The sequence below is a fragment of the Prunus dulcis genome, chromosome 5 (assembly GCF_902201215.1).
Source record: "Prunus dulcis chromosome 5, ALMONDv2, whole genome shotgun sequence".
Taxonomy (NCBI): Eukaryota; Viridiplantae; Streptophyta; class Magnoliopsida; order Rosales; family Rosaceae; genus Prunus; species Prunus dulcis.
In genome coordinates, this window is record NC_047654.1 from 1,528,475 (window position 1) to 1,541,314 (window position 12,840).

At 38.9% G+C, this 12,840-nt stretch overlaps 2 protein-coding genes across 2 annotated transcripts; one reads left to right on the forward strand and one right to left on the reverse strand.

The window, feature by feature from the left end:
• The first annotated feature begins 1,059 nt into the window (after positions 1 to 1,059).
• On the forward strand, positions 1,060 to 2,809 carry LOC117627961. The gene has a single exon (XM_034360284.1). It carries the CDS (start codon positions 1,164 to 1,166, stop codon positions 2,694 to 2,696), a length of 1,533 nt encoding a protein of 510 aa, XP_034216175.1. The 5' UTR covers positions 1,060 to 1,163; the 3' UTR covers positions 2,697 to 2,809.
• A 6,813-nt stretch (positions 2,810 to 9,622) lies between these two features.
• Positions 9,623 to 12,840, reverse strand: LOC117628063 (probable serine/threonine-protein kinase PBL15). Its single transcript, XM_034360424.1, has 5 exons — positions 12,265 to 12,840; positions 11,139 to 11,274; positions 10,927 to 11,063; positions 10,640 to 10,763; positions 9,623 to 10,239 (listed from the first exon to the last, which is right to left on the reverse strand). The coding sequence occupies exons 1-5, from the start codon at positions 12,775 to 12,777 to the stop codon at positions 9,794 to 9,796; spliced, it is 1,356 nt and encodes a 451-aa protein (XP_034216315.1). The 5' UTR covers positions 12,778 to 12,840; the 3' UTR covers positions 9,623 to 9,793.

Sequence of the window (12,840 nt, forward strand, 5' to 3'; positions counted from 1 at the left end):
TATGGCTCACGCCAACAACAGTTGTCTTTTGACTTAGATCATATTGCATGTTGAGCTATTAAGAAATTCAACTTTTCTTTCAATAGGTAGAATCTCATAGGAAGATCATACAGCTGAAATCACTACCTCAAAAAGTGAGATTTATTTTTCTTTCAATCCCATCAAATATTTAGATTTATTTGTTTTTATAAGATTAGTAGGGAAATTATTCACGGTATACGTTTTATTTTATGATTATAATTGCGTATTTTTATTTTTATTTTTTATTTTACAGAAGAGTAGCAGTGAAATCATTCACTGTACGTATGACCTGAATGGAAAATCCAAAATATTTCTTCAAGTATAAGAAGCAGCATGTGATCATTATTTACAAACGGGTACTGACCTATCTATATCTAGGAATTGGCTGGATATACAAAGGAAAAGCAAAGGAAGTAACTGCTTCGTTGCAAAGCAAAATATTATATGGTTGACTAACATTAACAAAAGTGAAAGGAATTATGCAGGGGACTCAAAAAGTCCAATGTGCTTGGATTTAAATCAAATACGTGCCTCACAAATCACCCAAAAACCTGACTTAGACTTACAAATCACCCTAAGTCAAAATTCACGTGCAGATGCGTCTACTTAAAGTCTTCTAAGTCAAACGCAACCAAACCACAACACATGTGACAGGTCTTCTCTCTATGCCTAGGCCAATTTTATTTAGACCCCAAAACTTTATAATTATTAAACCCATCTCATTCTAATATTTTTTGCATTTGAAACTATCCTCGCTCACGTTTATCCCTTTATAAATCCGTCACAGTTCTTTATTAAGTAAATGTTTGTCTCTCTGTAAATCCGTCACTGTTCCTAGCTCATTATGTAACTCTCGTATAAAACAAGCTCCAATTTTCCTCACTGCCCCACGGAAATAGAATTTGTCTCGTTTTCATTATTGCGGGAGAATTTAATTTATAATTCAGTCAAACCCTTAAAAGAAGTCACAACAAAAATCATGCATATGGCACATGAATATTCTATTTTCTCAGAAAAGGGGCGTGAGAAACGCACTCAAAGAAATTCCAACCAGTCGACGCACTTGCTTCAGTGCGTGGGCACCTCCCCCACTTTCCCATACAGCAATACAAATTATAAAATTCAAAACACAGGAACCAAACATGGATCTACCAAAACCTAACACCACCCCCCAATTTTCTCCCTTTCCCCCACTCATTTCCCAACAAAATATGGCCTCTAACATTATCAAACCCAAGAAACCCATTTCCTCTTCCCAATCAAATCTTTGCACCACCCTCTTCTTCATCGTCCTCTTCACCATCCCTGCCCTTTTTCTCCTCCACACACCCACCACAACTCACTGCACCACTTTCTCCACCCTTCCCAGCCCTTGGTCTGGGGATCTTCGAACCGCGGAGTTCGCCTGGAACCGCCTCTCCTTCCCTCTGGACCGTCCTAGACCGGTCTCCCTCAAGATCGCCGTGTTCTCGAGGAAATGGCCTATCGGCACGGTCCCCGGAGGCATGGAACGCCATGCTCACACTTTACACACAGCCCTCTCTCTCCTCGGCCACCAAGTCCACGTGTTCACCTCCCCAGTCCTCCCCCAAGAGCTCAAACTCGAGACTCAACAAGGAAGCACTAGCTCATCATCCCCACACATCCATTTCCACGAGGGCGAGCCCGGGCGCTGGCGTTACAACAAAGCATGGGAGCAGTTTTTGGAAGAAAACCAGCGTGAAGAATTCGACGTGGTTCACTCCGAAAGCGTGGCGCTTCCTCATTGGCTGGCCCGGAACCTACCAAACCTGGCAGTGTCATGGCATGGGATTGCTCTAGAGAGCCTGCACTCAGGCATATTCCAAGACTTGACACGTAAGCCTACCGAGCCTATGTCCCCGGATTTCAACAGAAGCATTCAAGGGGTTGTGCCAAAGGTGTTGAATGAGATAAGGTTCTTCCATAACTATGCCCATCATGTTGCTATTAGTGATAGCTGTGGGGAGATGCTAAGGGATGTGTACCAAATACCAAATAAAAGAGTCCATGTGATTGTTAATGGTGTCAATGAAGCTGACTTTAGCGAAGATCATAAACTTGGCCAAAAGTTTAGGTCGTTGATCGGCATATCGAAAAATGCGAGTTTGGTGTTCGGAGTGGCTGGTAGATTGGTGAAGGACAAAGGCCATCCTATACTTTATGAAGCATTCTCCAAGCTCATCGAAAAGTACCCGAATGTGTATTTGGTCGTGGCCGGTTCGGGGCCATGGGAGCAAAGGTATAAGGATTTGGGGCCTCAAGTTCTAGTTCTTGGGTCTATGAGTCCATCTAAGTTACATGCGTTTTACAACGGCATCGATATTTTTGTGAATCCGACCCTGCGACCGCAGGGTCTCGATCTGACTCTCATGGAGGCGATGATGAGCGGGAAGCCGGTTATGGCGTCAAGGTTTCCAAGCATCAAAGGTACGATTGTTGTGGATAATGAGTTTGGCTTTATGTTTTCGCCAAACGTAGAGTCGTTGTTGGAGGCTTTGGAATTGGGTGTGAAGGAAGGGTCAAAGAGGGCTGCCCAAAGAGGAAAGGCATGCCGAGAATATGCAAATTCCATGTTTACTGCAAGAAAGATGGCATTAGCATACGAGAGGTTATTTCTTTGTATAAAAAATGAAACATTTTGTACCTACCCTTAATTAATTAGGCTACAGATATATTCTTTTTACTTATAATTTCTTCCAATTTTTCATAGGAAACTTGTATTAATTTTACATCATCAGATGATACTGCTATTTGATTCGCTTGGTAATCCTTTTTTAAAAAATTACAAAATTATTACATAATACTAGAATACAATCATGTGAAATTATTATATGATACTGGAATACGGCTTATCTCAAATTATTAAAAGGTGTGTTGGTTGTCTTTGGCTTTGTTGCTTTCTTCTGGTTGGCTTTAATATGAATGCTTTCCTTTGTGCTATTTGAGCGTGGGTTGAACAGTTTTGGTCCCTGGCCTTCATGTGCGTCGGTTTTTAACGTTTTGTTTTTCTTCAAAATAAAATGATATATCTATATAGAATGAATTAATAATTAATTAGCATGCCTACTAATTATATTCCTCTTATATATCATATATCATAAAATAATAATAATAATAATAATTGGTATTTTCCCATTGTTGTAACATGTGGGTTCTTCAAAGCATCTTTTCTAGCATATACATTTGTCGTAAGTTCTGTTTAGATGAATACTGATAATTTTTTGTCCGGACTCTCCAATGATAGAGGCGGAGTACATTTGCCTCTTGACCTGTTTTCTCCTGGCTTTTTCATGCTTTGTTGAATCAGCCAGGCACCTTGTCCATTCAAACTACCTGCTAAGCACTCCAGGAGCTACTTCTAAAGCTGATGTGAGAAAAGCTAAGAGAGCAGTTGAAAGGGGAAGGGAATTTTGGTCACTGTTGAAGGAAAATGTGATCCTCCTAACATAATTTTCCCACTACTAATTAAATAATGGGGTTTTATTATTTTAGGTTCGACCCATTCGAGACGCAGTGTCTCTTAATTGCAATCCCTTGCTTCAAGGGAACACTATTTGATTCCATCATAAAGAAAAAGAACGTGTATGTTTGGTCTTGCGACTGTTCCCAAGTCCAACCACAAGGTGCCTACGTATCCCATGTGGGAATCAAGCCACTCGTAATTCAAAGAATTTCAATGAATAAATGACTCATTGTAAAAGGGGGAATTTGAATGAATTTGATTGAAAAGAATGTTTGAGTGAATTTAGCTTAATAAATCAGGGATTCGATTTTTGATGTGTATTTGGGGTGAATTTGGCTAAGAATAAACCAATGATTCAAATTTGGTTGTTGTTGCGTCTATTAGCATGCTAGACTACCTACGTACCCTTGATGTGATCAAACCAACGTAGTTTGGAATTGATTTGTGTGGAGATAGATATTTGATTTGTGGGAATTTGGTTGATATAACCAGTTATTTAAATTTGGTTGCGGTTGCGTTTATTGGGATGCTAAACTGCCTATGTACCCTTGATGGGATCAAACCGGCGTAGTTCGAAAGTTTGGAATTAATGGGTAAGTGTGGCCCAATACTTTAGAATTTGTGTCTTTGAGACAATTTGAAGATTTTCATAGGTAGATGACCCATGAGAAAAATTGAAAATTAATGGGTAAGTGTGGCCCACTAATGGAGAATTTGTGTTTGAGAAATTTGAATTTAATTTCATTGAAATTTGCATGGGTAGATGACCCGTGAGAAAAATTGAAAATTAATGGGTGAGTGTAGCCCACTAATTGAGAATTCGCGTTTGAGAGATTTGAACTTAATCTCATTGAAATTTGCATGGGTAGATGACCCATGGGAAAGATTGGAAATTAATGGGCAAGTATAGCCCACTAATTGGGAATTTGTATTTGAGAGATTTGAATTTAATCTCATTGAAATTTGCATGGATAGATGACCATGGGAAAAATTAGATGGTTTTGCACCATTTTTCTTATTGTCAATGTCCAAGAAAAATAATGAGCAATTTTGATTAACTCACTAATTTTCTAAAATTGACATTTGAACTTGGAAAAGTGTTTTGACGAATTTGGTTAGGATAAACCAATGATTCAAATTGGGTTGCGATTGCGTCAAGTGGGATGTTAGACTGCCTACGTACCCTTGATGGGATCAAACCGACATAGTTCCAAAAATTGAATTGAATTTGCATTGTTTTGTACCACTTGGGCTTCAATTTAATGATTTGGAAATTAATGGGCATTTTGAAATTCAAGCCCATTAATCCATAATTTACGAACTTGAGATTTCGCACCAATTGTTTGCCAACTGAATTTTATAATAGGTAAGTCCATTGGACTTAACACTTGCAATAAATGAGCCCATTGTGTTTGAGGCCATTAAGTCTTTGAATATCGGCTTGAGACTCTCATGTTGAGAGAGAGATGCACAGCAGCCTTTAACTGGTCCCAATTAATTTTGAATTGGAGTATTGTCTTCATGGTAGAAATCTGCTTGCTAAGCCAACTTGAGAGTTGTGGCTTTGTTGGTCTCATATTTAACTGACATCTTGCAACTTGGTGACAAAAACAAGTATACGTTTACCGCAAACATGTGTCCCATAATTTGATTAGGACACCCAAGCAAATTGCTTGAAACAACTGCTTTCACTTTGCTGGATTGGAACTCCCAAAGTATTAAAGAAACTAACTCGTCCAAATAGGATTAGAGAAATCATGCTTCTTAATACTTTTGCAGATGGCATTGGAAGGCAGCCACTATATTTCTTTGTCATGTGCTGCATCACAAGGAAAGACACAATCTTTCCAATTAATTAGAAGTTTGACGTGGTGACCACTTACCTTTTTTTATTTATTGCTCTTTTCTTTTTCTTTTTTCATGCTTTTATGGAGTTTATGGAGATGACCTCCCTTTTGCTGACTTGCTGGCAGCAAGTGTTTCATGTTGAAGGCAATTCAATTGCCGTGGGGTTTTGTATGGTGTACCCAATGATGGAGGTTTGCTCGGGGGAACATAGAGATTCGCTCGGCAGAGCATTATTGACTTGCGGATTTTATACCCAAGCATGGATTGCCATCCATTTGTTTGATTGCGGGTTGCCACCAATGATGGATTGATGATCCATATAATTTGGTTTGTGGGTATCATACCCAAGTTAAAAGACTTCCAGAGAGGAACTTTGTTGACGATGCAAAAAAAAAATAAAGGTGTTGAACTGAAGTGGCTCACCTTCTTGAATTGAAACTGCCAGTTTCATTGATTTGGAGCATTTGGTTTGCTCTGTTTCATAAGCTTTTTCTTTTTTCACAGCCTCACGGCTGCCTTCCCCCTTTGCTTTTGACTTCATGGTGGGTTCTTCCCCACATCATGGGCTATTCTTCTCTCCCCGCGCCCAACACCCCCCCACAACTCTCTTGAGAGTTTTTATTGGTTGGTTTTTAAAACTCCTTTAGGATATTTTCACGTGGGATCAACCCACCTTTGAATTGTTTTATCCCTTGACTTTGAAACTTGCAAAAGCCTATTGGATAATTGGCTTTACTTTTTTTTTTTTTTTTTCCTTCTGAAACACTTATCATCTATATTAGACAAGGCTTGCTGGACGTGGGCTTAGACAAACACAATCTAATTTTTTTTGTGAATATACTTTGCTCTTAATTTTCTGCTATGGTTTTTTGGACCTGTGCCCATGTTTGTTTCGTCTGTCACAACGGTTGTGATGTTATCTTGCCACGACTTCAAGAGGTCAGATAATAATCAAAAGTGGCCTGCCTCAGTTGTGGCTGTAAATGAAAGTGCATTATTAATTTCTTGAGCCTCAAGTTTGTAGAATTGGATCAAATTTCATTGATCATAAATGCATTAAACATAGCATTTGTTTGCTTTTCTTTTTGGGTTTAATCTCAAGGTTACATGAAGTCCTGGAATTGAAAAACTTGAGGTAAAATTTCAATTTAGAAACCAAAATATTGACCATAGACTGGAAAAAATGAAGTTAATCTTCTAATTTCTAGCCTTTGAAACTCTATTACATTCGTTTTTTGATTCAAATTACCTTTCTCTAGGCTACCAACTCATTAATAATTAGACAGTAGTTTCTATAGGAAAACAGACTCAAGAAGGAAGAAGGAAGAAGGAAGATGAGAGATAGAAGTATAGAGCAATTGAACTGACCAAGATGATTTTGGTCTCTGTATTACAGCCGTATATATCATGTACAGGAGGTAGACTTTCTCAAGTCTATTTACAGAAAATAAGCAATACAAGGTAAGTAGCATCAATCTTATATATGTCAGAATAAACTACAAATCCATCTTTAGCATATATTGCTGATCTTGTGATATCGAGTCTGTCAATACAGATATGGGGGGATCGACTGATTTCATGCTGGCTGTGGTGGTATTCTCCTTAGTTTCAACTGTTTCTGTATGCTGATGAATGTTCACAGCCACCTCTGTGATTCTCTGACCAACCTCTTTAACCAGCTGCCTTCCCGGAAGCTGGTGGTCATGAAAAGGTCTGGTGTTTGTGTCCATGTAATGGAGGAATATGACCAAAACCAAGGAGGACGCAAACATTGGTATTGGACCAAAAAACCACAGAAGCAGAGTTAGAGCAAAATAGAGTGCTCTAAGCCCAAGTGACCAGAAATCACCTCCTCTTATAACTGCCAGCTCCACGTACGAAACCGGAATATTACTGTCTGGTGTGCTTATCAGATAGTTTGCATGAACAAAGTGCCTTGCTGATTGAACAAAGAATCCAAAGGCTAGAAGAAGACAAGTTAAGAGGCTTATGTACTTGATGGTAAGGATTGAGGGGTTGACGTTGCCGTAGATTAATTCGCTCGTAAAGACTTCATGGCTGGAACTACTTCCAAGCCAAGTTCCAATGAGAGAACTGAGACTTAAGGAGACGGAACACAAAAAAGTTACTGCTGATATGTTGGATGAAATCACACTGAGGACTGTGCCAGTATCTCTTTTATTATCCTGCATAATTCTTTCAACCCAAGCTCTTTTGTCATTGTTCTCAAAGCCAATGACTGTGGTGTGAGGGAGATGAAGATATCTGTAGAGAAGGATGATGTGGTAGAGAAACATGATCAGCAACCCACTTGGGACCAACACCAAATCAAGGTCCTCCTTTCCAAAAGCCATAACTTTCCTTGCTGGTTTGCTAACTGATAAAAGAATGAAGATGGGAGATCTAATTTGTTACTGGATTTTTACGGTTAGGTGAAATTCCAACTGTTAGTTCACAGATTGTAGACAACTGGTACTATCCAATCAATATAATATTTCAATTTGGAGTCGTTTTTGGTTATTTATAGCAAACTAAAACCTAGAAGTACTAGGATAAAAATTCCTTGCTAAAATAGGAAACTTCAAACTAGAAATATGGAAATCTGGAAAAGTAGAAATCCTACTGGTAATTGGAAAACTAGAGAATCTAGGAAACAAACAAATACTCAAGGCTAACGAACGAATGGTTTGTCATGTAAAGAGTTATGAGTAAATGGACGGAGTTCCAAAAAACTGAGAATTGTATCTTGTATTCCTTATCAGAATAATGCCGACCAATTTAAGGTTTTCAATTGTAGAGATAGACTGGATAATATGCCTTTCAAGTATTGGCATTTGGCAAATACATCAAATTTCAGTTTGGAACCCATGAGGACGGTAGTTTCAGCTTCCTCCAAGCCAGGTTGAGCAGAGCTAAGCTGTTTCTGAAGTTTCCATGCCGCCTTCAATTCAGAGCTCCGGCTCACTTGAATGTCTTATTCCTTTGCCCTGATTCTTTTCAATTTCACCTGAAGCTTCAAGATTTGAAGTTCCATATCAGACAAGAGACCCCTTGGAATGCCTGAAATTTGGTTGTGGACTCCATGGACGACCCCTTGGACCGCTGCAGAGCGACCCCTTATGTGCACACCAGGTGCTCGATGAAAGTCCCAGCTTGTCTCTGAGTCTGTGATGGCTCTGTTCCACGAAGCAGAGACTGAACGCACCAGAGCTTGGTAGGGGTAGGGGAGGGGAGGTAATGAAGGCAGAACTCGGCAATGTCGTCTGGTAACCCAGGAATTAACGGCTCAGATTTGTTCCTGCTTCCTTGGTCAGAACATTGATCATAAACTGGGTTTGATACCAATGAAGATGATGATCTCACAGCCGCCATTGATGGAAATCAAACACAAACACAGACAAGCTGCGAATTTCTAATCTAGAAGTATAATAAAACTACCCCGATGAAGAAATTGTCATAAAAATTGAATTTCTTGGAGAATTTACGGAGCTAAGAGGGAGTAGCTAAGGTGTTCGACACTTGGACTAGCTGATGATCTTTTATTGTAGCATATTCTATACGACTATTTACAGTGATAAAAAGATATCAAGTAGATCAAATTAAGAAGTATGATGATGAAGCAAAGATTCACTTCGCGGAGAAAGGTGGGAAGAATGATTGGGTCGTCAAAGGTCTTGAAATGGATGATCAATTGTTTAATTTGGTCTTAAAATTTGGATTTGTTTAAGGCATTTGGGTGATTGGGTAGTGCTTGTTTCTTTTTTTTGTGTTTGTATGCATCTACAAACCGGAAAGTAAGGGAAAGAGTGACGGCACAAAACTTAATACGCTTCCAATTTTTTCAAACAAACCGCGTCGTTTTGTTGAGGCATGCTGCTTCTTTTTTTTTTCTTTTTTTTAAATTTATTTATTTATGAACACATGCATGCTGAATGCTTTAGAAAAACAAAACAGCAGCAGCTCTTGAAAAAATAGATAAGAACAAGGACATGGGGGCCTAAAGCGAAAAATATCGTGCTACGGCAGAACCGATCTGAAATGTGACAGTGCTGGTAGGGGTTGGCTAAGGAATGTTTTCTACGCAAGAGGGTGTGTGGGGTTAGCTTGGGTGAGCTAGGGGTACTACTATAGGCTAAAAAAATAAAGACACCTGGGCTGTCTGTGAATGAGTCCGTCCCTAATCGAACTTAAAACCTCCAGTGCAAAATACTGTTAACCACTTCATGAGTTACGAACCCTATGCTCTTGAGCTCTTTTTTAAGTACATGGTTGACATTTCAAAACCTCCGTAAGGATACAATGATCCTAATCCCATTTATGTTTTTACATTGGCACCTTGACATGCCTCGGATTTCAAATGCATCTTTTCAACTTACAATTTTGGCACACTTTCCATATTACACTTGACATATATAGATTTCATTCGAGATATCTTCAAGATTATTTCTGATTTGCAGCTGCAGCTGGAGAAGATTTCCTGATACTCTCAACTTTACCATCATTTTTAGCTTTAGCAAAAACCCCATTTCTACTAGATTTTTGTGATGCCGGCCAATGCCCACAAGTGACAGCCATGTCCTTTAAAAACTGCAAGCTTTCAAGAGTTTCGATAATGGCTGGCATTCTAGGCCTGTCCTTGGGGCTCAAACTTATGCATTGTAATGCCAGATGGGCAATCTCCTTTGCTCCCTTAACAGAATATTGGCCGGAAAGCCTTGGATCCATAACATAGCGTAACCTCCGCGTGCTAGACAGGTATGGTTTTGCCCAATCAATCAGATTTTGCTCACTCTTTGGTCTCGATTTGTCCACTGCTCTTCTTCCTGTTAGCAATTCAAGTAGCACTACCCCAAAGCTGTAAATATCACATTTTGTTGTCAATTGCCCTGAAACAATGTCATTCAAATGTAAATGCATTAGATTTAACCATCATTTTTTGTTTCTGTAAATCATCAAATTTTTTTACTTGAAGGGAAATACTTAATAGCCCAACTTTTTTTTTTCTTCTCAAAATCTATTATGTTGCACTTGATATAAACACATACAATTGAAAAATGAACCATGTATATTGTGGAAACCGAGTTTTAACATACTCTGTCAGCAGTTGATCGTGAGCATTACCACCATGTTAATTGTCGTTGTATTAGTGTGATTACTCTATCGGTTATATCAATGTCAAAACTTAAACTGATCCAAAGACAATTAACATGGTGGTAGTGAACAAAAATGTTGTCAAAGAAAAGGTTGTTAGTTTGCGGCGTTGTCTTTGACTTAAATGCTAGCTACCTGTTGAGACGTATTCAGGAGCAGCATATCCATAGGTACCCATTACTCTTGTTGTGACATGCGTTTCTGATCCTTCAGGTCCCATCTTTGCAAGTCCAAAATCCGACAGTTTTGCTGTGAAATCCTACCAACGCAGATTGACGGGGGCATGTAATTATAGTTAAATTTCTGGAAATGCAAAGTAGGATAGATTGAAAGGGAAGGAGCTATATATATATATATGTAATAGAGAGAGAGAGAGAGAGAGAGAGAGAGAGAGAGAGAGAGAGAGAGAGAGAGAGAGATACGGAATCTAGCAAGACATTTGAAGTTTTTAAATCCCGATATATGACAGGTTTCTCAGCCCCATGCAAGAAGGCAAGGCCTTTGGCTGCTCCTATTGCAATCTTTAGTCTTGTAGACCATGGCAATGATATTGAAAGCCCTGCACTCATATTAGATAATTAGAAGCATGCAGCTACCGAAAAAAGCAAAAAATTGCTCTATCTAATCTACGCACTTTTGAATAAGTGATTCTCTAAGCTGCCTCTGGGCATGAACTCATAAACAAGAAGCCTTTCCTCGTCCTCGCAACAGTAGCCAATTAATTTCACCAAGTGGGGGTGCCTCAGCTGTCCCAGAAATATCACCTCTGCCTGCAAGAAGCAAGCAATTATGAATAAATTGGTCAATCTTCCAACATTCTTGTGCGTGTTTTGCTTTTAGATGGGTTATAAAAAAAAAATTTGCAATATTTCCGAAACTGGAGTGTACAGAAATTGTCAAATTGACCGGTCACTTTGCGCAATGGTGTCAAAAAAACCAACCCAACTTAACTTTGAAAACTTCTTTTTGAGTTTTTGGCAAATGTCACTGGACACGAGCTAGGGGATGAAATAGCAAATACTAATACAACAAAAATATAACTAGGCAAACGTTAGATATTAGAGTAAAATATTTCTAAGCTCATATTAATGTTTAACTTGATTTAGCAAATGTGAGTTTGTTCAGTTGGTTAGAGAAGTGACCTTCCCTTTAGGTTGTTAGATGCTAAAGACAGATAGGAAGGAAGAATTTTCCTTCCGCTCATGCTCTTTTCGAGAGAGAAGTGACATTCCCTTTAGATTGTTAGATGCTAGAGACAGGAAGAAAGAAAAAACTTTCCTTCTGTTCATGCTCTTTTCGAGAGAGCTTTCACTTACTATAAGAGCAAGGATCCCCTTGCACCCAAGTTTGAGTTTTCCTCTCTATAATTTAAATTAAGTCAGAAGAATTAGACTATCGTTTCTATAAAAAATTAAAAATATTAAAACTTAATTTAGAGGGGCCATTGGTGTAGTTGAGGAGAGAGGTCAAAAAGATGAGGAGAGAGTCAAAGCCATTCCTCCCTGACTTAAGAGTGTCTCCACCGCATACTAGCACGTGTTTGGTTGTTGTTTTTTTTTTTTTTTTTATAATAGGTCGAAAGTTAGTAAAATCAAAATATAATCTAATTACAAAAGTTCGTCCAAACTCATTTTTATAATAATAGTAACAATAATAATAATAATCCCATTATTTAGTATTTAATTAGAAACTAGTTAGCATCGAAAATAAACCCGTCATGACAGAAAATAATAAGATTAAAATTTTAAAAAAATCCTTACAAGCCATTCGCGGTGTCCTTGCAGGCCTTCAATGTCCAGGAGCTTAACAGCAACAGCCTGAGCCTTCAAACCCTGCCTCAAATTCTCATCAACGTAGCCCTTATGCACAGTTCCAAACCCGCCTTCTCCAAGCAAAAAATTCACCGAAAAATTCTGAGTCACACGACGCAGCTCACTCAGTTGAAAATCGTACAAGTCAGACCCGAAAGATTGCGCAAGATCGTCGTTGATGCGCAACGACGAAGAACGGCTGAGATCGGAGAAAGACAACCTTCGAAAAGACGGTAACTGAGCGACTTCCTTGGAAAAATCTGACCTAGATGGCCTGCACCTGCTGAAGTTGCCAAAGATGGTTTGATCTTCAGCTGAACAGCAGTTTGCTGTGAAGGGTCTCCAAGGCTTTGAGTGCTGCTGCCTCATTATTGGAGGAGAGAGATGAATTAGGGAAAGAGGGGTTGGAGAATTGGGTAGTGGGTTGGCATTGGATACAAGAATTAATACCCGAACAAACATGGTTTCTTATTTTAAAAGCTAAAGAGAGAAAGAAGGAGGCAGTCTTTCTTCAACTGCTCTAAC